Source organism: Amblyraja radiata, chromosome 3 (genome assembly GCF_010909765.2).
Source record: "Amblyraja radiata isolate CabotCenter1 chromosome 3, sAmbRad1.1.pri, whole genome shotgun sequence".
Classification (NCBI taxonomy): domain Eukaryota; kingdom Metazoa; phylum Chordata; class Chondrichthyes; order Rajiformes; family Rajidae; genus Amblyraja; species Amblyraja radiata.
This window is the reverse complement of record NC_045958.1, coordinates 117,449,525-117,473,436: the sequence shown is the minus strand read 5'-3', so window position 1 is coordinate 117,473,436 and position 23,912 is coordinate 117,449,525. Positions and strand designations below refer to the sequence as shown.

General features: G+C 38.9%; 1 protein-coding gene across 4 annotated transcripts in view; it reads left to right on the top strand.

Annotated features, from left to right (window-relative positions):
* The first annotated feature begins 21,267 nt into the window (after positions 1-21,267).
* tnpo1 (transportin 1) overlaps positions 21,268-23,912 on the top strand; it is an 82,517-nt gene continuing 79,872 nt past the window's right edge. For 3 of the 4 annotated variants that reach the window (XM_033018691.1, XM_033018690.1, XM_033018689.1), the window contains exons 1-3: positions 21,269-21,447; positions 21,584-21,697; positions 22,414-22,489. In XM_033018691.1, the coding sequence (XP_032874582.1) occupies positions 21,593-21,697; positions 22,414-22,489 (181 nt within the window). In that variant the 5' untranslated portion in view covers positions 21,269-21,447; positions 21,584-21,592. Of the gene's footprint in view, positions 21,448-21,583; positions 21,698-22,413; positions 22,490-23,912 lie in introns of all 4 variants that reach the window. The other variant, XR_004411502.1, reaches the window with a different exon arrangement.

The window sequence follows — 23,912 nt, the reverse complement described above, 5'->3', positions numbered from 1 at the left end:
TTTTTGCAATACTTTAATCATATAATCCCATTCTACTTGATCAAATGCTTTTTCTGCATCCAATGAAATGATTGATAACTCTTGTTCTTGAGGTTTGTGTGAATGCATTATGTTAAGCAGACGTCTCAGGTTATTAAATGAGTGTCTCTTGGGTATAAATCCCGTTTGATCCTCGTTAATTAATTTACTAACATATTTACTTAGTCTTCTAGCTAGTGTTTTCGCTAATATTTTTTGATCCGTATTTAACAATGCAATAGCTCTATATGAGCCTGGTTCTTCTATGTCTTTATCTTTTTAAAGTATTAATGTAATCGTTGATTCTGCTAGTGTTTCAGGTAGGATTTGTTCTTTAAAAGCATATGTATACATTTTCTGTAAACGTGGTGTAACTATGTCGTAAAAACATTTATAAAATTCGTTACTGAATCCGTCTGGTCCTGGTGTTTTTCCATTCTTTAGTGTGTTTATTGTGTCTTCTATCTCCTTAGATGTAATTTGTGCTCCCAGTTCCTCTTGTTCCTTCAATTCTAGTTTTGGAAGATTACAATTGTCCAGGAACTTTGAAACTTTATTATTGTCTGTTAGCGTTTTGGATGTGTATAAATTCTGGTAAAATTGAGCGAATCTTTTATTGATATCATTGGGTAGTGTTAATAATTCCCCTCTATCTGATTTAACCTTTAAAATTGCGTGGTCTTTTTCCCGATTTTTCAGTTGACGTGCCAGAGGTTTGTGGTGTTTATCCCCAAATTCAAAGTGTTCTTGTTTTGTAATTTGGAATAGTCTTATAACTATAGTCTCTGATAATAACTTATTTAGTTTAAATTTCAATATTAATACTTTATTATGTTCATCCATAGTTAGATCTTTAGCATTATCTATATCTAGTTGTCTGATTTGTTCTTCTAATTGTCTTTGTTCGTTCTTATTCTTTTTGTTTTGAAAAGCTTGGTATGAGATAATGATTCCTCTAATAAATGCTTTGAAGGATTCCCATAGTAAAGTGGGCGGTATGTCTGGTGTATCGTTTGTCTCAAAAAATAAGTCCATCTGTTTTTTTAGATATATACTCCCTTGTGGGTCTTTTAAAATTTGCGAGTTAAACCTCCAGAACGATTTATTCGTAGACATTCCTTCCAGTTTTAAAAAGAAAGTTAGCGGGGAGTGATCTGAAATCGTATTGATGTGATATTTATGGTTCATAGTGTAAGGGATTAGTTTTGTATCCACTAGGAAATAATCTATACGTGAGTATGTTTTGTGTACCGTTGAATAAAACGAGTATTCCCTTCCAGTCGGATTCGCGATCCTCCAAACGTCTGTTATGTTTGTGTTTTTTGTGTTTGTATTTAAGAGTTCACTAGTTTTAGATTTCATAATACCTCTTTGTTTTTGCATCGATTTATCTAAGTACGGATCTAAAACACAGTTGAAGTCTCCTCCAATTATAACATTTTGGTAGTTGAACTCTGCGATTGTATTCAAGATTTTATTGAAAAATTGAGGATTATCAAAATTGGGCGCATATATATTTACCAAGGTGATTGGCGTAGCATGGATTTCTCCTGTAACTATAAGATATCTCCCTTCCTTATCTGATATAATGTTCTTTGATTTAAATGGTATTCCTTTGCGAGTAATAATTGCGGTACCTCTGGATTTCGAGGTGTGTGAAGAGTGATATGTTTGGCCTATCCAATTCGCCCTCAATCTCATCTGATCTTGGTGTTTAAGATGTGTTTCTTGTAAAAAAAAGTAATGTCCGTGTTGTATGATTTCAACTGAGTAAGTATCTTGCCCCTTTTGATTGGTTCATTAATACCCCTTACGTTTCAGCTACAGAATGTGATTCCTCCCATTTTCTTTTGTTTATCGTCTTGCATTTTCGCTGATTTTAATACCCTTAATTATTATGGTGCATCCATACCTCAGGACTCTGGATATTTGGGGAACGTTTATGTTACTGACTTCCTTTGATAGATCCCTTTTGCGATTGTCCTTAAAAAAACCCCACATAGTTGTGACATATTGTGATTAAAAAAAAATTGAACAAGTGAAATTACAGTGTCTAGAGTAGTTGACACTGTAATGAGTGTCCCACACGTCTGTGGGGTTTGACATCAATTCGATTTCCGATGTTGATGTTATGCAATTAGCTCCGCTCCCTTTATTACTCTTAGACTAGGAGGGAGGGACCTTTTCAAAATCAGTTGTATTTCACCCAATTACAGAATATATATATTTCATTAAGACTTATCAAATCGTATGTTCAGCTACTGTGAAACATATATCTAACACTTTTATCTACTAACTATTTATAGTTATAGTTGTACCTTTGATAATAGTCAGCTGTCGGCTGAGAGGTTAACCAGAATCAGGCTCCTGGAACTATGCCAGGTGTCTGAGTCTCCTCCCTTCCCCACACGAAGTACATAGCACTAAAACTTGTGATATTATCTACGTTAGTTCTAAAATTTGTTATTTGTTATTTCTTTATCCCTGCTTAACTGTCTCGCTCTATATACGGGATAGTCTGTCTTTTTAAAACATTATTACATTTTGCCCATTATATAGTTCTGGTTAGTTTCCATTTCTATTTCTATATTAGTGTTGTTAATTATTGTTAATTCTCTATGTTTTGTGAAACTATTTTAAGATCTTAAACCGCCATTTGTCCTTGTGATGTTTTCCATGTTCGGCTCTCCTGTTCGTCTCTCCGTTGTTAATCAGTCTTTCCTTCATTTTGAACAAAGAGTGTCCTTGACATAAATTCCAAAGCGTCTGAGGAAGATAAGGTGTCTAGACCAGCGCACGTGGAGATACTCCTCCATTTTAGACTTTTAGAAAATGGTGTTTCTTCCCTTATCTTCGGACATTCTCTGTGAACTAATAAAGAGAAAGAATTTGTCCATACCGTCCCGCTGCATTCATTAATCCTCTGTTTCTGCCACAATCTCTTGGGCATATTTGTACGCTGAGTCCGGATTAGTGAATGATTTCTCCTTTCCCTTGAAAGAAATTCGCATCCTGGCTGGATAAAAAATGCCACATCTGACATCTTGAACTCCTTGGAGAATCTGTCTTGTCTGTGAGAACTGTTTTCTCTTTTGCACGATCTCATAGGGATAATCCCGGAAAAGTTTGATAGAGTCGTTTCCAAGTGTCATCTTCACTCCGTGTTTGATTTTTTTCATCAGCTCTTCCAGTGCTGAAATGTCCCGAAGTTTGACTATGATCTGTCGTGGGTGGGCTGGATCTACTTGTGATCTTGGCTTAAATCTGGGTACTCGATGTGCCACTTCAATTTTCGGTTCCACGGGTAAATTGAGTACATGTTTGATTAAGTTGGCAGTAAACTCACGGGGGTTGTTTCCCTCTGCTCCCTCTGTTACTCCCAGTATTCTTAAATTTTGGCGTCTTGAGCGAGCTTCGAGATCGAGGCATTTATCCGAGACTTTCGCCATATGACTCTTGAGGCTGTCTAGTTCAGCTTAATTCCCTGCATATCTTCAGACATTTGTGCAACAGCTGTTTCCATGTCTTTCATTGCAGTTACATCTGAAGAAACAGTTTCATGCGCAGCCTCAAACTTCTTCGTGGAATCTTCTTCCACTTTATCAATTCTCCCCGTTAGCTCTTCTTGCACATCATCAATTCGTTTTTTTTAAATGCCAATGCAATCAATAACTTTTTGATTGCCAGCATTGATGTTCGACATTTTCCATCATTTTTGCATTCATATTTTCCATAATTTTTGAATTTCCAGCCTCAATATCCTTTCTCAGTTCTCTTACCGAATTCTTTATCTCCTCGAGTTCATTTTTCTCCTTAGTAGCCATCTCAGCCTTGGATCTTGTTGCCATTCCAGAAACCACTTCAGAGGTCAGTTCTTCAGGTTTCTGGCTTTTCAGCAGCTGTTTTGAGACTGTTCTCTGAGGGCTGTGAGCTGGAGACGTTTTTTTCATTTAAAAGTCTTTATCCTCCGTTTAATTCACAGCGCTTACTGATGACATCATCAGCCCGACGTCCAGGGGCTCCGGTAAGTTTTTGAATCGGTCCCGACCTCCAGACCCGATTTTAATGCAAAAAATCGCGAATTTTCAGCAGCGGAGCTAAATGATGCGGCTGCTAGTCCAGCATGGCGCCACCGGAAGTCAGATTTGGAGTATTTGAAGCAAATACTTTTTTGCATTGTTAACTTCTGTGGTTCTAAATACTGAGTTTTGTGTAGGTCTATTGCGAACTATATTTTGATGTGCAAATTTTGTGTTGTGAGAATTTAATTGTTTTGTGTGGAATTTTTGGCCAAAATTAATCACAAGGCATGAAAGAGCTAATTGCTATTACATTGCTTGCTGAGATACTTCACAAGATCATGTGGCTTTTATTTCTCTTGGGACAGGCTTTCTCCAGTGGAACAGATAAGAAGGGAGAGAGAGAGATAGGACTTTTGCCTTCCATCACAGTAAGGAGGTGTTTGGAGATTCACTGTGCTGGATGTTGTGTGGAACTGTGTGTTTTGTTTTTGCTGTTATGACTGCAGGGAACAAAATAATTGTTCAAACTTTTGTTTGTTTGAATTGTTTGAATGACAATAAAAGGAATTCAGCAGAGATTCTATATGACCATCCACTGGGGGCAACATGGAACCAGAATACACAGAAAGCTGTTCACTTTCATCACATGACAATGGAAATGACTAATTATATTTTATCGTTAACCTGGGCATTGAAGGATGTACAATAGAACCACTATTTCTAAAATTGAACCTGGTACTTGTGTAACAATCAGGAATTGGATGAGGAAGAGACTGGACATTCAGTGGGAAGTCATTACCAGGTCCTTCTAACAACCCCTACCGCAGAAAAGGTGGAAGGGAGACATGCGTGGGTTCATTTTCACCACTGTAAGATTGTCAGTATGGTGCCTAAAGGATAAAACATTAACTTCTTTCTTTTAAGAAATCCCTTTCTAGGATAGATTGCGATGGACATGTCGCTATTGTTCGCCTATCTTGGGACATTGATAGCCATCAGATCTGCGAGAAACAGAGTATGGCGATGTAATGCAATGTGATGGCGATGGTGGCATTAGCAGATTTGCAGGTGATGCAGGGCTGGGTGACTGCGAGCTGTGGGAAGGATGCTATGAACTGAGGGTGACCACAGGCTACATACCCACTGGTGGTGCGACTCAAGTGTGGAAGTTTCACCTACAGGCCCTCAGTAATTAACTAATTATGTATACACAGCAATTAACCCATGCCTTGCCAGGTCTGCATTCTAGGGTACAAGAAGCGCAGAGACCACTACCAGTTGAACACAAGGACAAGTTCATACTGTCAGACTATATACCGATAAGGCATTGGCACGGAAAGAATTAAAACTGTGTTGAACATAACTGTACCAAGTGGTATCAACAACATCAACCGCCAAGAAGATTGAAGATCACCGTGTTGGATTCATCTGATTGACTTTAAACAGTTCGGAGAACCAAGAAAGGACAGTGGGGCTATTGACCCTCTTTTATATTTTGGGATTGGCCCATATGGATTGGACTTGGGGAAATAATCTGTTTTGTTTATGAGTTTTGAATTTGCCCTTCGTAATAATAAATGTATGCTGGTTGTGTACGCACATCCCATATAATGGTGGGGAAGGAATACCTCTCATAACAATACTCCTTAACCTTACTGAGATTCTGGCCTTGCACTGATTTCGCAATAAAACAGCAACTAATGGGTGCCTTCAGAATGGCAAAGTCAAGGACCCATATTTAAAGATTGGTATGTGGCCTCTTTTAAGACAGGATGGGAGGTAAATGAGACCAGGGTTTGGGATATACCATGGCTTAAATTAGTGAATTGCCCCAGAGCCCAGTTAATACTACCTGTTATTGTGACAGAAGAAGCAACGGGGTATACTTGAGGAACAGCACCTGCACCAAGGTTAGTGCTAATGGCCGCTGAGTCCAATAAATGGGACGTATTTTGTATGTGGATTCTGGGCATACCCATAGTTACCTGGTATATACCTGGGGATGAGAAGAACTGGGAAAGGTTGATTAGGTCAACCTATAACTGAAGGGGATGTTGTTATTTGTTGTCCCTCACGTGAGAACTGTGTAACATCTAACTGAATTGTATATTCCTGCTGAGGACTAAGTGAAGTATATCAGAGTCAGAGCAATTCTGGATGATTGTTTTCCCACTGTATGGGACAGCCTGTCTATCACGGGAATTGATTAATATGTCCCCTGGATTGGAGAAATTGTTTAATTAAATGGTGGACATCTTTACCTACAAGTAAAAGGCCCTTTCATCCATTATGGCTGAAATGGATGCACTTTGTCGTATATCCCTATAGGATAATAGGAAGGACTTGTGCTATTATAGGGTGTGAACGCTTCACTTACATCCCTGATGAATCTTCTAACATTATAGATTTAACAGCACATATTACTGCAGAAATAAAGAAGATTACAGAGGTACGGGAGGAAATGCATAACTTTAATAAAGGTGGCCATTTAGCATGTTTGGAGGAATATGGGGAATGGTAATACATTATGGATCTATTGTACTGCTGATCATTATATTAATCTATGTACTGAAATGTCTGAAGCCTTTACTATGTACTAACCAAGGACTGTAGTGTTATCATTTATATGATAAAATGGAGGAATGAAGGAGTTAGTTATTAATTGATTGTTGTCATATTTAAGCTTTCCTGTTGTAAAAGGCCAATTGTAATGCATGATGGGATTTGGACAACTTCCATTGTGACAAGGGTTTTTTTAATTTAAGGTGAAAAGTTTGCAGCTCTCTTGCAAAATTTTGTATGTAAGTTGAAGAGGTTAATCAGATAAGAAGGGCCCCAGAGGATTCCATTGGGGTGACTGGCTTTTGGCAAAGAGTGAAAAACAACTCCATATTTGGAGGTGGATGATGTTTTTTGTACATTACATCATGCATTTGATTTTATTTCTGCACGTATATAAACTCGCGTTTTCTGGTATGTCTTTGTGTGTGCTGCTGGAGATTCAGACGTGAGAAACTGTTGCCTCTGAGTCTCTCTGTTCACACCTGTCAGACGTTAAATTAAAGCTTTGTATGGTCTTAAGAATTTGTACTTTGTCTATCTTTTAAGTGAACTTTTTCAGCACCATATGACTCAAAGGTATTAAAATAATTTAAAATGCAAGACGATAAACAAAAGAAACTTGGAGGAATCACATTTTGCAGTTGGAACATAAGGGGTGCTAACGAACCTATTAAAAGGGGTAAGATCTTGAAGTCGCTCAATTCAGACATAATTTTCTTACAAGAAACACATCTGAAATTGCAAGCTCAGACAAGACTGGCAAATTGGATAGGCCAAACATATCAATCGTCATATATCTCAATCCAGAGTTACGACAATTATTATTCGTAAAGGTGTACCATTTAAATCAAAGAATATCATAATAGATAAGGAAGGGAGATATCTCATAGTTACCGGAGAGATTCATGCTACTCCAATCACCATGGTAAATATTTATGCGCATAATTTTGATAATCCCCAATTTTTTAATAAAATCCTGAATATAATCTCAGTTTAATTATCAAAACGTGATAATTGGGGGAGATTTTAATTCCGTTTTAGATCCGTGCCTGGATAAATCTACACAACAAAAGATAACACAAAATCTAAAACTAATGAACTCCTAAATACATACATAAAAAATACAAATACAACAGATGTTTGGAGGATCGCTAACCCAGCTGGAAGGAAATACTCGTTTTATTCAACGGTACACAAAACATATTCACGTATTGACTATTTTTTAGTGGACACAAAATTAATTCCCTATACAATGAACCCAAAATATCACAATAGCATTATTTCTGACCACTCCCAGTTAACTTTTTTTTAAAAACTTGAATGAATGCCTAACAAAAACTCATTTTGGAGGTTTAACCCTCAAATTTTAAATGATCCACAAGGTGGTATATATTTAAAACAACAGATGGAACTTTTTTTCGAGACCAATGACACCCCAGATATTTCATCCTATGGGAATCTTTCAAAGCATTTATCAGAGGATCTATAATTTCATATCAAGCTTTTCAAAATAAAAATAATAAGAATGAACAAAGGCAGTTAGAAGAACGAATTAGACAATTGGATCTAGATAACGCTAAAGAGCCAACTATAGATAAACATAATAAAATAACAATATTGAAATTTAAATTAAAATAAAATATTATCAGCAAAAGTTATAAGATTATTTCAAATCACAAAACAGGAAAATTTTGAATTTGGTGATAAACCGCATAAACTTTTGGCACGTCAATTGAAAAAACGGGAAAAAGAACATACGATTTTAAAGATTAAATCAGATAAAGGTGAATTGTTAACACTACCTAATGATATTAATAAAAGATTTGCTCAATTTTATCAAAATGTATATACATCTAAAACGTCAGCAGTTTGTACTAAAGTTATAGAGTTCTTGGATAAATGTAATCTCCCGAAACTTAACCTGCTTGAACAAGCGGAATTAGGAGCACAAATCTCAATTATGGAAATAGAAGAAACAATAAACTCATTAAAGAATGGAAAAACACCAGGACCAGATGGATTTAGTAATGAATTTTATAAAAGTTTTAATGAGATAATTACACCACATTTACATAAAATGTACACATATGCTTTTAAATAACAAACATTACCAGAAACATTAGCGGAATCAACGATTACACTTATACAGTTATCTAAAAAAGATAAAGATATAGAAGAACCTGGTTCATACAGAGCCATTGCGCTGTTATACACAGATCAAAAAATACTAGCGAAAACATTAGCTAGAAGACTAAGTAAATATGTTAGTAAATTAATAAATGCGGATCAAACGGGGTTTATACCCAAGAGATATTCATGCAATAATCTGAGACGTCTGTTTAATATAATGCATTCCTATAAAACTGAAGAACAAGACTTATCAATTATTTCATTGGATGCAGAAAAAGCATTCGATCAAGTGAAATGGGACTACCTTGTTAAAGTACTGCAAAAAATGTCAAATGGGAGAGAATTTTATCTCATGGATAAAACTATTATATGGCAGGCCCACTGCTAGAATATTAACTAACAACATACTGTCCCCGAAATTTCAATTATCAAGGAGCAATAGACAGGGATGTTCACTATCATCGCTGCTATTTGCTCTTGTAATAGAACCTCTAGCTGAAAACATTAGAAAACATCCGAATATCCATGGTTATAATACAAAATACTCAAATAATAACATATCATTATACGCAGATGATGTACTACTATACATCACAAAATCACAAATCAGTATATATATATTATACACAATATATTAAACCTATAGAGGAATTTGGATCCTTATCAGGATATAGAATAAATAGGAATAAAAGTGAAATTATGACGATAAAACCCCAAGACTCAACACACCTGTTAAAATTCCCTTTTAAAATTGCTACAGAAAAATTTAAATATTTGGGAATTGAAATTACTAGAAAATATAAATCTTTATTTAATGCAAACTATATGCCCCTACTTAATAAATTAAACGCCCTGATTAAAATTTGGAAAACTCTTCCGATGTCTTTAATAGGCCGAATAAATGCTATAAAAATGATCTTTCTACCACAAATTTTGTATCTATTCCAATCAATACCAATATACTTACCAAAAAAGTTTTTTAAAAAACTGGATTCCGATATCACAAACTTTATATGGGACTATAAATCCAATATAATTCAAAGAAGACATCTGTGCAAACCTAAAGAATTCGGTGGACTAACTAACACTCCCTAATTTTTTGTATTATTATTGGGCAGCCAATGTCAAAAATGTGATTCACCTGTTGGACAACTCTGCCCAGCAGGTGGATTGGATAGTAATGGAGAGAGAGGATTGCTCCCCATTTAATATAGGAGCGATCCTTCTCTCACTAATAAAATTGAATAATACAAAATACAATAAAAATCCAATTATTCATAGTACAGAATTTGGAAACATGTAAAATTAACCTTAAAATTAAGAAACCTATCGCTTCTTTCTCCAATAGTTAATAATCCGTCGTTTAAACCATCTATTATAGATAAATCATTTACATACTGGGAAAGAATAGGAATTAAAACGTTTGGAGACATGTACGAAAATGGAAATTTTTTATCATTCCAACAACTACAACTTAAGTACAATCTTAGAAATAATCAATATTTTAAATATTTTCATATCCGTGACTATTTGAAAAAATATACACAAGAATATCAAAATTTGTCCACAGACCTATTAGACGAAGCAATGAATATAAAGGCGGAATCAACTAATTTAATATCATACTTGTATAATATCATCCTAAATATAGAAATACCATCATCTGATAGAATTAGAAGAGTTTGGGAACAAGAACTAGCTATAAAAATTTCGAAAGAGAGGTGGGATAAACACTTGCTATATGTGCACAAATGCTCGATCAATGTAAGACATATTCTAATCCAATTTAAAACTTTACATAGACTATATTATTTAAAAACTAAAATAAGTAAACTTTTTCCAAATGTCTCCCCCATCTGTGATAAATGTCTATCCCAAGAAGCAACTATAGCACATTCCTTTGTTTTTTGTATAAAAATCCAAAAATTTTGGAATGAAATCATTGACATTTTTACAAAATTATTTAAAATAAAACTGAAACCGAACGCAGAATTAATTATTTTTGGAACAATGGAAGCCAGCTTGGAGCTGACTTTGTTCCAAAAGAGCTTCCTTAATTACGGCTTAATAATGGCAAAAAAAACTTATATTTAAATTCTGGAAAAACGCTCCCACACCAACGATAAAAATGTGGATTTCAAATATGTCCGAAATGTTACACCTGGAAGACATGAGATTACTCCTAGCAGGCAAAGCAGACCATTTCCAAAAGATTTGGTCTCCATTTATCGACTTATTACAAGTATAGGGTGCAACATAACTTTGAAAATAAATGGTTTCAGGACCTGGTGAGGGGTGTGTAAAGATACGAAGTAGGTATATCCCTTTTATCTTATTTTACTTTCTTATATTTTCTATTTTTCTCTTTTTTTTTCTTTGATCTCTATCTTCTTCATGTTTTACGTTTCTATGGGTCTCTCTTGATCACTCTTTCACGCACTTACTATCCTATCTAACTCTCTCTACTTTCCTTCTTTTAAATGTTTAAAACAAGAAGTGGTACAGGAAATGTATTATGTTATTTTTGGCTTATATCACTGTAATGTACATTACTTCAAATAAATAAAATATTTTAAAAAAATAAAAAATTGCAAGGGTTCTAGATTGTCTGGAAGACTGTTGCGGATGGGTGCCATTACCAATCTTTCTCTGCAGTTTGTTATGGTTGATTTTGGAGTTATTGGCCGGTTCTTACTTCATCAATCCTGTCCTGTCAGGATCCCGACCCTAAAGCGAGACTATAAGGAATTGCATATCTTTTTGGGCCAAAATCAGACTTTTCAGAGACATGGAACTTGTAAGATGGCGCCGCAATGTGGTGACTCTCTGCGTGGTGTTTCAGCAGAGGATCTATCAAACTCGTGTATGGTATGCTTTGACAGATTAATTTGCTGAACAAGCTTTTCACTGTATCTCTGTACACGTGACAATAAATAAGCCAAAGAGTTGTTTTTGCTTGTGGGAGAGTCTTGAATGAGGGGACATAATTACAAGATAACGGAGCAATGTGGACATTTCTTACCACAGAATTTCCGTCGAAATTCATGTTCATGTCATAGGAGCAGAATTAGGCCATTCGGCCCATCAAGTCTACTCTGTCATTTAATCAAGGCTGATCTATCTTTCCCTCTCAACCACATTATCCTGCCTTTTCCCCACAATCCCTGACACCATTACTAATCAACAAACTGTCAATCTCTGCCTTAAAGATATCCACTGACAGCCTCCACAGCTGTCTGTGGCAATGAATTCCACAGATTCACCACCCTCTAACTAAAAAAATCCCTCCATCTCCATTCTAAAGGTATGTTCTTTTATTCTTAGTCTATGGCCTCTGTTCCTAGACTCTTCCTCTAATGGAAACATCCTCTCCCCATTAACTCTATCCAGGCCTTTCACTACCCTTGAGGGTTGTGGACGATAAATCATTAGAAGTATTTAATGTGGTTGTAGATAATATTATGAATTATCCCGAGTGCAGCGGGAGAGTTGTTGCCTAACAGCGCCAGCGAACCAGGTTCAAGCCTGACTACAGGTGCTATCTGTAGGGAGTTTGTACTTTCTCCCTGTGACCACGTTGGTTTTCCCCGGGTGCTCTGGATTCCTCCCACACTCCAAAGACGTACAGGTTTGTAGGTAACAAGCTTTGGTTAAAAATGTAAATTGTCCCAACTTGGACTGGAATACAAAAACAGAGATGTAATGCTGAGGCTCTATAAGGCGTTGGTCAGGCCGCATTTGGAGGATTGTGAGCAAATTTGGGCCCCATTCCTGAGGAGGGATATGCTGGCTCTGGAGAGGGTCCAGAGGAGGTTTACAAGAATGATTCCAGGAATCATTGAGCGGGTTAGCATATGATGAGCGTTTGAAAGCATTGGGTCTGTACTTAGAAAACATAGAACCATAGAAAATAGGTGCAGGAGTAGGCCATTCGGCCCTTCGAGCCTGCACCGCCATTTAATATTCTCATCAAGGCCCTGTACAACTGCAGTAGAACCTCCCTGCTCCTATACTGAAATCCTTTTGCTATGAATGCTAACATACCATTTGCTTTCTTCACTGCCTGCTGCATCTGCATGCCTACTTTCAAAGACTGGTGTACCATGATACTCAGGTCTCGTTGCATCTCCCCTTTTCCTAATCGGCCACCATTCAGATAATAGTCTACTTTCCTGTTCTTTCCACCAAAGTGGATAACCTCACATTTATCCACATTATACTGCATCTGCCATGCATTTGCCCACTCACCCAACCTATCCAAGTCACCTTGCAGCCTCCTAGCATCCTCCTCACAGCTAACACTGCCCCCTGCTTTGTGCCATCCTCAATCTTGGAGATGTTGCATTCAATTCCCTCGTCCAAATCATTAATATATATTGTAAATAGCTGGGGTCCCAGCACTGAGCCTTGCGGTTCCCCACTAGTCACTGCCTGTCATTCTGAAAAGGACCCGTTTACTCCTACTCTTTGCTTCCTGTCTGCCAGCCAGTTCTCTATCCACATCAATACTGAACCCCCAATACCGTGTGTTTTATGTTTGCATACTAATCTCTTATGTGGGACCTTGTCGAAAGCTTTCTGAAAGTCCAGATATAACACATCCACTGGTTCTCCCTTATCCACTCTACTAGTTACATCCTCGAAATATTCTATAAGATTCGTCAGACATGATTTACCTTTCATAAATCCATGCTGATTTTGTCCAATGATTTCACCACTTTCCAAATGTGCTGCTATCCCATCTTTAATAACTGACTCTAGCATTTTCCCCACTACTGATGTTAGATTAACTGGTCTGTAATTCCCCGTTTTCTCTCTCCCTCCCTTTTTAAAAAGTGGGGTTACATTAGCTACCCTCCAATCCTCAGGAACTACTCCAGAATCTAAAGAGTTTTGAAAAATTATCACTAATGCTTCCACTATTTCTGGGGCTACTTCCTTAAGTACTCTGGGATGCAGCCTATCTGGCCCTGGGGATTTATCGGCCTTTAATCCATTCAATTTACCTAACACCACTTCCCGACTAACCTGGATTTCACTCAGTTCCTCCATCTCATTTGACCCCCGGTCCCCTATGTCTTCCTTAGTGAAGACAGAACCAAAGTGGTTATTCAATTGGTCTGCCATGTCCATGTTCCCCATGATCAATTCACCTGTTTCTGACTGCAAGGGACCTACATTTGTTTTAACTAATCTTTTTCTCTTAACATATCTATAAAAACTTTTGCAGTCAGTTTTTTATGTTCCCTGCCAGTTTTCTTTCATAATCTATTTTCCCTTTCCTAATGAAGCCCTTTGTCCTCCTCTGCTGGACTCTGAATTTCTCCCAGTCCTCTGCTTTTTCTGGCTAATTTGTATGCTTCATCTTTTGTTTTGATACTATCCCTGATTTCCCTTGTTATCCACGGATGCACTACCTTCCCTGATTTATTCTTTTGCCAAACTGGGATGAACAATTGTTGTAGTTCATCCATGCAGTCTTTAAATGCCTTCCATTGCATATCCACCGTCAACCCTTTTAGAATCAATTGCCAGTCTATCTTGGCCAATTCACATCTCATACCCTCAGTTACCTTTCTATAAGTTCAGAACCCTTGTTTCTGAATTAACAATGTCACTCTCCATCCTAATGAAGAACTCAACCATATTATGGTCACTCTTGCCCAAGGGGCCACGCACAACAAGACTGCTAACTAACCCTTCCTCATTTCTCAATACCCAGTCTAGAATAGCCTGCTCTCTCGTTGGTTCCTCTACATGTTGGTTGAGAAAACTATCCCGCATACATTCCAAGAAATCCTCTTCCTCAGCACCCCTGCCAATTTGATTCACCCAATCTATATGTAGATTGAAGTCACCCATTACAACTGTTTTACCTTTGTTGCACGCATTTCTAATTTCCTGTTTGATGCCATCCCCAACTCCACTACTACTGTTAGGTGGCCTGTACACAACTCCCACTAGCGTTTTCTGCCCCTTAGTGTTTCGCAGCTCTACCCATATCGATTCCACATCCTCCAAGCTAATGTCCTTCCTTTCTATTGCGTTAATCTCCTCTCTAACCAGCAACGCTACCCCACCTCCTTTTCCTTTCTGTCTATCCCTCCTGAATATTGAATATCCCTGGATGTTCAGCTCCCAGCCTTGGTCACCCTGGAGTCTTGTCTCCGTGATCCCAACTATATCATAGTCATTTATAGCTATCTGCACATTCAACTCATCCACCTTATTACGAATGCTCCTTGCATTGAGACACAAAGCCTTCAGGCTTGTTTTTACAACACTTATACAATTATGTTGAAAAGTGGCCCTTTTTGTTTTTTGCCCTGGATTTGTCTGCCTGCCACTTTTACTTTTCACCTTGCTACCTATTGCTTCTACCCTCATTTTACACTCCTCTGTCTCTCTGCTCATGCTCCCATCCCCCTGCCACATTAGTTTAAATCCTCCCCGACAGCACTAGCAAACACTCCCCCAAGGACATTGGTTCCATTCCAGCCCAGGTGCAGACCGTCCTGTTTGTACTGGTCCCACCTCCCCCAGAACTGGTTCCAATGCCCTAGAAATTTGAATCCCTCCCCCTTGCTCCATTTCTCAAGCCACCTATTCATCTGCAATATCCTCCTATTTCTATTCTGACTAGCACGTGGCACTGGTAGTAATCCAGAGATTATTACCTTTGAGGTCCTACTTTTAAGTTTATCTCCTAGCTCCCCAAATTCACCTTGTAGGACCTCATCCCGTTTTTTACCTTTATCGTTGGTGCCAGTGTGCACCACGACAACTGGCTGTTCACCCTCCCCCTCCAGAATGTTCTGCAGCCGCTCAGTGACATCCTTGACCCTTGCACCAGGGAGGCAACATACCATCTTGGAGTCTTGTTTGCGGCAGCAGAAATGCCTATCTATTCCCCTTACAATTGAATCCCCTATTACTATAGCTCTTCTACTCTTTATCCTCCCCTCCTGTGCCGAAGAGCCACCCACGGTGCCATGAACTTGGCTGCTGCTGTCTTCCCCTGATGAGCCATCTCCCCCAACAGTATCCAAAATGGTATATCTGTTTAGGAGGGAGATGACCGCAGGGGACTCCTGCACTACCTGCTTACTGCTACGTTGGCTATTGGCCACCCGTTCCCTTTCTGTCCGCTTAACTTTTACCTGCGGTGTGACCAACTCACTGTACGAGCTATTCACGACTTTCTCAGCATCGTGGATGCTCCAGTATGAATCCAACCGCAGCTCCAATCGTTCAATGCGGTCTGCCAGGAGCTGCAGCTGGACACACTTCCTGCAAACGTAGTCACCAGGGACACCGACCATATCCCTGATCTCCCACATATAACCATATAACAATTACAACACGGAAACAGGCCATCTCGGCCCTACAAGTCCGTGCCGAACAACTTTTTTCCCTTAGTCCCACCTGCCTGCACTCATACCATAACCCTCCATTCCCTTCTATCCATATGCCTATCCAATTTATTTTTAAATGATACCAATGAACCTGCCGCCACCACTTCCACTGGAAGCTCATTCCACACCGCTACCACTCTCTGAGTAAAGAAGTTCCCCCTCATGTTACCCCTAAACTTCTGTCCCTTAATTCTGAAGTCATGTCCTCTTGTTTGAATCTTCCCTATTCTCAAAGGGAAAAGCTTGATCACATCAACTCTGTCTATCCCTCTCATCATTTTAAAGACCTCTATCAAGTCCCCCCTTAACCTTCTGCGCTCCAGAGAGTAAAGACCTAACTTATTCAACCTATCTCTGTAACTTAGTTGTTGAAACCCAGGCAACATTCTAGTAAATCTCCTCTGTACTCTCTCTATTTTGTTGACATCCTTCCTATAATTGGGCGACCAAAATTGTACACCATACTCCAGATTTGGTCTCACCAATGCCTTGTACAATTTTAACATTACATCCCAGCTTCTATACTCAATGCTCTGATTTATAAAGGCTAGCATACCAAAAGCTTTCTTTACCACCCTATCTATATGAGATTCCACCTTCAAGGAACTATGCACGGTTATTCCCAGATCCCTCTGTTCAACTGTATTCTTCAATTCCCTACCATTTATCATGTACGTCCTATTTTGATTTGTCCTGCCAAGGTGTAACACCTCACATTTATCAGCATTAAACTCCATCTGCCATCTTTCAGCCCATTTTTCCAAATGGCCTAAATCACTCTGTAGACTTTGGAAATCCTCTTCATTATCCACAACACCCCCTATCTTGGTATCATCTGCATACTTACTAATCCAATTTACTACCCCTTCATCCAGATCATTGATGTACATGACAAACAACGAAGGACCCAACACAGATCCCTGAGGCACCCCACTAGTCACCTGCCTCCAACCCGACAAACAGCCATCCACCATTACCCTCTGGCTTCTCCCATTCAGCCACTGCTGAATCCATCTTGCTATTCCTGCATTTATACCCAACAGTTTAACCTTCTTAACCAACCTTCCATGAGGAACCTTGTCAAAGGCCTTATTAAAGTCCATATAGACAACATCCACTGCTTTACCCTCGTCAATTTCCCTAGTAATCTCTTCAAAAAATTCAAGAAGATTAGTCAAACATGACCTTCCAGGCACAAATCCATGTTGACTGTACCTAATCAGACCCTGTTTATCCAGATGCTTATATACATTATCTTTAAGTATCTTTTCCATTAATTTGCCCACCACTGAAGTCAAACTAACAGGTCTATAATTGCTAGGTTTACTCTTAGAACCCTTTTTAAACAATGGAACAACATGCGCAGTACGCCAATCCTCGGGGACTATTCCCGTTTCTAATGACATTTGAAATATTTCTGTCATAGCCCCGGCTATTTCTACACTAACTTCCCTCAATGTCCTAGGGAATATCCTGTCAGGACCTGGAGACTTATCCACTTTTATATTTTTCAAAAGTGTCAGTACTTCTTTTACTTTGAAACTCATAGTATCCATAACTACTCTACTCGTTTCCCTTACCTCACATAATTCAATATCCTTCTCCTTGGTGAATACAGAAGAAAAGAAATTGTTCAATATCTCCCCCATCTCTTTTGGCTCTGCAGATAGCTGCCCACTCTGTTTCTCCAATGGACCAATTTTATCCCTCGTTATCCTTTTGCTATTAATATAGCTGTAGAAACCCTTTGGATTTACTTTCACCTTACTTGCCAAAGTAAGTAAGTTCCACATGTTGCAGGATGAGCAAACAATGGGGCCGATCTCAACTGACATGGCTTACCCCTAAATTAAATCAACTCACTCACACTATAAAAATCTTAATCCTTTAAACTATACCTTTACTAAAAAGCACAGTACCCTTAACTCACTGAACCCTTAACTCACTGTACCCTTAACTCACTGAAGCCTTAACTCACTGGATCCTTAACTCACTGTACCCTTAACTCACTGAAGCCTTAACTCACTGAACCCTTAACTCACTGTACCCTTAACTCACTGTACCGTTACTCACTGAATCCTTAACTCACTGTACCCTTAACTCACTGTACCCTTAACTCACTGAACCCTTAACTCACTGAACCCTTAACTCACTGAATCCTTAACTCACTGTACCCTTAACCAGAAAGCAGAAATGCAAGCCTGGGGTTGATCCTAATCAGCTGCTTCCTCGAGTCCGCTTCCACCAATCAGCGGCTTCCTCCAGACCACTTCCTTTGAAGTGTGATGGAACGTTGCAGAGTGGGGTACTCCTCCTGCTCCAACAGCTCCTGGCCCCGCACTCGATTTTTAAACTCACTGCCCGGACGCTGCTCCTCCCACTCCAACGGCTCCTGGGCCTCTGTGAAACAAAGCCCCGCGCTCGATTTTTAAACTCACCGCCCGGACGCTGCTCCTCCCGCTCCAACGGCTCCTGGGCCTCGCTGGAGTTTAGAAGGTTGCTGGAGTTTAGAAGGTTGAGGGGGGACCTCATTGAAACTTACAGAATAACATGGATAGAGTGATGTGGACAGGATGTTTCCACTGATGGTAGATTCTAGGACCAGAGGTCATAGCCTGAGAATTAAAGAGTGCTCTTTTAGAAAGGAGGTTAGGAGGAACATCTTTAGTCAGAGGATAGTTAATCTGTGGAACTCATGGCAGAGAGGGCTGTGGAGGCTGTCAATGGATATTCTAAAGGTGGAGGTAGACAAATTCATGATTAGAATGGATGTCAAGGGAGGACAATGGGATTAGGAGGCAGAGATCAGCCATGATTGAATGGCATAGTAAACTCAATGGGCTGAATGGCCTAATTCTACCCCTGTAACCTGTGAACTTGTATATTGCCGGTATACAGGGATCGCTGGTCAGTGTGGACTCGGTGGGCCGAAGGGCCTGTTTCCGCACTGTATTTCTGATCTAAACTGAAGACACAATCTTGGAGAATTGTAGTTTAAGGGAAATAGCCATATTTGAGGCCTAGTTGATCAGCTAGGATATGATCATACTGAACGGCAGGGCAGACTTGAAGGGCAAGGTATTTTCTGTGCACCTTGCGTTCCTGTACCCCAGATCTTGGGTTGACTGATCTGAAGCTACCACAACAGTCTATCCTTTCACTGAAGTATTTTCTCTTTGAGGCGCAATGATTTCTGTTTTACCAGGTTACCTTGATACCACACATGGTCAAATGTAGCAGAACTATTTTTAATAGAGACACTGCTATATTTATATTTATTTGGTTAGTTCATTATTAGAATATTATGTCCAGTTTTGGGTGAACTATTCTACAAATTATATCAATATAATGGAGATTATAGAAGTGATATGCTGCGGTGATAAATTGGGTAATAAACTGAGGCTCCATACTGAAAAATCACATATTCAAAATTTAGTGATATTGGTCAGTATGTAGGTGATACGTCAGCTTTATCAAAAAAATAAAGGCATTGATAAAGAGGATTAATGGGACCTGAAATGTCTAACCATCAATGGTGATGAAGTCAGTATGTAATCGTGTTTAAACACAAAAATGGGGGGAAAAAAAGAACGTGAAAAAGGATAGGTAGGAGGAGGTGTCCAAGAGCTACCACCTGGAATCAGTGCGGTGGAGGTCAGCTCGCTAGACTACCACAGCACCTCCCTTGTCGGCGGGTTTGATGATAATGTCGGGGTGGCTGCAGTGTGAGCAGAGAACAGTATGTTCAGAGGGGGTGCGGTTAGAGTAGGTGAGGGGAATGGAAAAGTTAAGTTGATTGATGTCACGCTGGCTGTCTGAAGAACGGTCTATACCCAAAACTTCACCCAGTCCTTCTCTCCATATATGCCTGTCCTGCTGACTTACTCCAGCATTTTGTGTCTATCTTCATGTGAAAAAGGAGATCTTGTGTAAACACTCCATGTTGCATGTAGAGTTATTGGACACAAACCAGCCTCCCTTCCATTTGATTCCATCCACACTTCAGCTGTAGGCATGCCCCGGTCACTCACTCTTCTCTCCTCTCCCCTCCCATCAGGCAAGAGGTACAGAAGTTGAAAACTCATACCTCCATATTGAGTTACAGTTTCTTCCCAGCTGTTATCAGGCAATGGAACGGTCCTCTCAATAGCTTGAGTGCAGTCCTGACCTCCCATCTATCTCATTGGAAACCTTTGAAATTATCTTTAATCTGACTTCAGTGTGATATGGTTGCACTAAATGGGAGACTCTTTATTTGTGCACTGTGGATGGCTTGATTGTATTCGTGTGCAGTGTTTTTGACTGAACTGCTCACAAATAAAAGCTTTTCACTGTACGTCTGTACACGTGACAATAAACTAAACTAAAAAGCTATTTGATGACCATGCACAGAATCCTTACGCAAGTATGGAAAGAAAATATGTAATTTATACTGAGCAAAAAACAAAGTTGCTGGAGGAACTAAGTGGGCCAGGCAACATCTGTGATGGGAAATGTTCAGCCTGAAGAAGGGTCCTGACCCAAAACGTTGTCCATTTCCCTTCACAGGTGCTGCCTAAACCGCTGAGTTTCTCCAGCAGTTTGTTTTGGTACTGGTGATTCCTGCATCTGCATTCTCTTGTGGCTTTATATAACTTATAATAATAATAATAATAATAATAATAATAAACTTTATTACGGACTCGAGGTCCAGACAAGGGGCAACATTACATACAAATGCATTGCATATTAAAAATATCATAACGTACATATAAAATCTTAGAGTATCACTTATAAAAGCATCATAAATTATATATCTTGTGTGATGGCAACCTATTGCAATGAGCAAAATCATTGTTGATGAACTTGTGATGATGTGCCTAAATAGTTACTAATATATGATTAAAATTGACTAGTTATTTTGTTTCTGTGTCTTTTGTGTCCTTAAAATCAAAACCGTAGCTTTTATTTTAGTTTGCAAACGTGAAACGTGTCATATTGCATGTTGGTAAAGATTTTTCTGTATTTGGTTTGTGTAAAATAATTTTCGCCCCTAAACGCAGACAGTAAAAAGTATTTTGTTTTAGGACCCAGAGAACGTGATTGGCAAGTTTGGGATCGGACGTGTGACCCGCTGCGCATTAGGACCCAGGGAAGAGCGAGTCTTACACAGTTCTGTTGTCTGACTGGATTGCAAATTCGCCATGAGTCTGTCGTTTTAGGCCTTGGCAGTCAGTGCGGCGTTAGAAAGATTGTTGTCACGTTTGACTGACGGAGTATTTTTAGAAGAAGGAAAAAAAAAAACTCTTCAGTGTATTTAGGTTTGTAATCATTTAAGACTATGGTTGCTCTTACCGGCTAAAAGAGATTTCTAATTGGTGAATCTGTGGTAAGTGGTGGCGTTTGACCCGACTCTTGTGTGCGAGCGAGTCTCCCTCCCTCTCTCTCTCGTTGCAGCAAACCAAGATGGAGTACGAGTGGAAACCCGACGAGCAAGGGCTCCAGCAGATCCTACAGCTATTAAAGGAATCGCAGTCTCCAGACACCGCCATCCAGAGATCCGTTCAGCAAGTATCCTTTGTAAAGCCGCAATCCTTTGGTTAAACGCGGCCGACCTGATTTGTTTTTTGTTTTTTTCTTTTCTGGAAATGGCTCATCTGAATGTGGCCGGCCGGCCGGGGAATGTTCCCTTCGTTCTTGTCGTGTTTGAGGTGTTGGAAATCGGGATGAAACAATTTTGTGTTCCGCCTGAGACTTTTCTCCTGCTACCCTATCTCTCTCCCCCCCCCCCCTTCCCTTCCACGCACACACACACACACACCCTTGGGTAACGTCTGCTTAATTATTGTAAATTCAAAATTCTGTGAACTCCTTGGAAGGGTTTCCTTCATTTGTTTTTATTATCAATGTAGCCTGCGACTACGAAGGCTGAACGCTAAGCCTGTGGCGTATTCAATTTTCGGATCCTTGTTTTTTTTTTCCTTCCATGGTGCTTCAACTCGAATGGTATGTTTAACGCACCATCGCCATGCGTCTCACGTTGTATAGATTGGTTGATGGGGGAGGTGAATATTGTAATACGTTCCTCCAATTACCTCGGCGTCGTTATTCCCTCGTTCTATTTGAATACGTTTATATATCTACTGCGTTCATTTTGATAAACACCTGAAAGCAGCTTAAACGCTTTCTAATTTACGTTATTTTTTGTTTATCTGGTAAACTACGGTATTTAAAACGGTTTTCATTTTTTTTGTTGTAAAACGTTTCCTTAGCGTTTTTTCAAATAGAAACTGGAACAATTGAATCAATATCCAGACTTCAATAACTATCTGATTTTTGTTCTGACAAAGTTGAAATCAGAAGGTAGGTGCATTGGGTTTCGCTGTATGAATGGCAGATTTGTTTTAAAAAAAACATTTGAACTGCACAGTCATGTAACTATATAGCAGTCTGGCACACATAGCACTTTTAATTGCATTATGTGATAATGACTGTTTAAACTTTGCAGATTTATTACAAGTACAAATTGTGAAATCTTCAAGGCACTCATGTAGCATTATTAGGAATTGTGTAATTTATTTTATGTTTATAAGACTTGCAGCAATATATTTCTACATAATCATGTTGATAGGATTTAAAATTTACTGATATCTATGCATCTCACATCATCCATGATTTTAGCTTTCAGTAAACATGAGTTTATACAACCTTGTGCATTAAATGTAAATTTGAGTTTTAAATTATAGTAACTAGAGACGTTTTAACACTGGATCTTGAGGGATACTGGGATTCAGGTCATTGTTTAAACTGATTGTTGGACATTAGTGTTGGTTTGAATTGACTTGGTCTGTTTTAGATTTAGGCAAAGTTGTCATAACTGGACTAACATTTCTGCCACAAATCTGCTCTGAATTATGACATCGCATAATTAAAAGTTTAATTTGATCAGTCAGGGGAATTATGTATTACACTTTTGATGGTTTTCTTTAACCATCCAACTGCTGTTGAATGTTTAAAACAGTCTTCATAAAATGCATGTTTAAGCTGCCTTTGTGAAAATTAGAAAATGCTGAAAATACCAAGCAAGTAGACTGCATTTCTGGGAAAAGAAACAGAATTCATGTTTCGGATTGAAAACCCTTTGCCAAACTGGGAAAGAGAGTAAACCTATTTAAATATCTATCACCCAGATAGCTATTTCCATAGCTTACTTCTGTGGAAATCCTTCCATGGCCTCCTTCATCCCTCCTCCATCCTCTAACGTGAAACTAACTCTGACAAAAGGTCTTAAAATCGAAATATTAACTATTTCCTTTCCATAGATGTTGCCTGACTAACGTTTCCAACATTTTCTTATTTATTTCAGATCTTCTGCAACTCCCATTTTAAATGTCACTAGTTGCTGTGTATTAGAAACATAGAAAATAGGTGCAGGAGGAGGCCATTTGGCTCTTCGAGCCAGCAACGCCATTCATTGCGATCATGGCTGATCGTCCGCGATCAATAACCCGTGCCTGCCTTCTCCCCATAACCCTTGATTCCACTATCCCTTAGAGCTCTATCTAACTCTCAAATCCATCCAGTGATTTGGCTCCACTGCCCTCTGTGGCAGGGAATTCCACAAATTCACAACTCTGGGTGAAAAAGTTTTTTCTCACCTCAGTCTTAAATGGCCTCCCTTTTATTCCAAGACTGTGGCCCCTGGTTCTGGACTCGCCCAACATTGGGAACATTTTTCCTGCATCTAGCTTGTCCAGTCCTTTTATAATTTTATGTTTCTATAAGA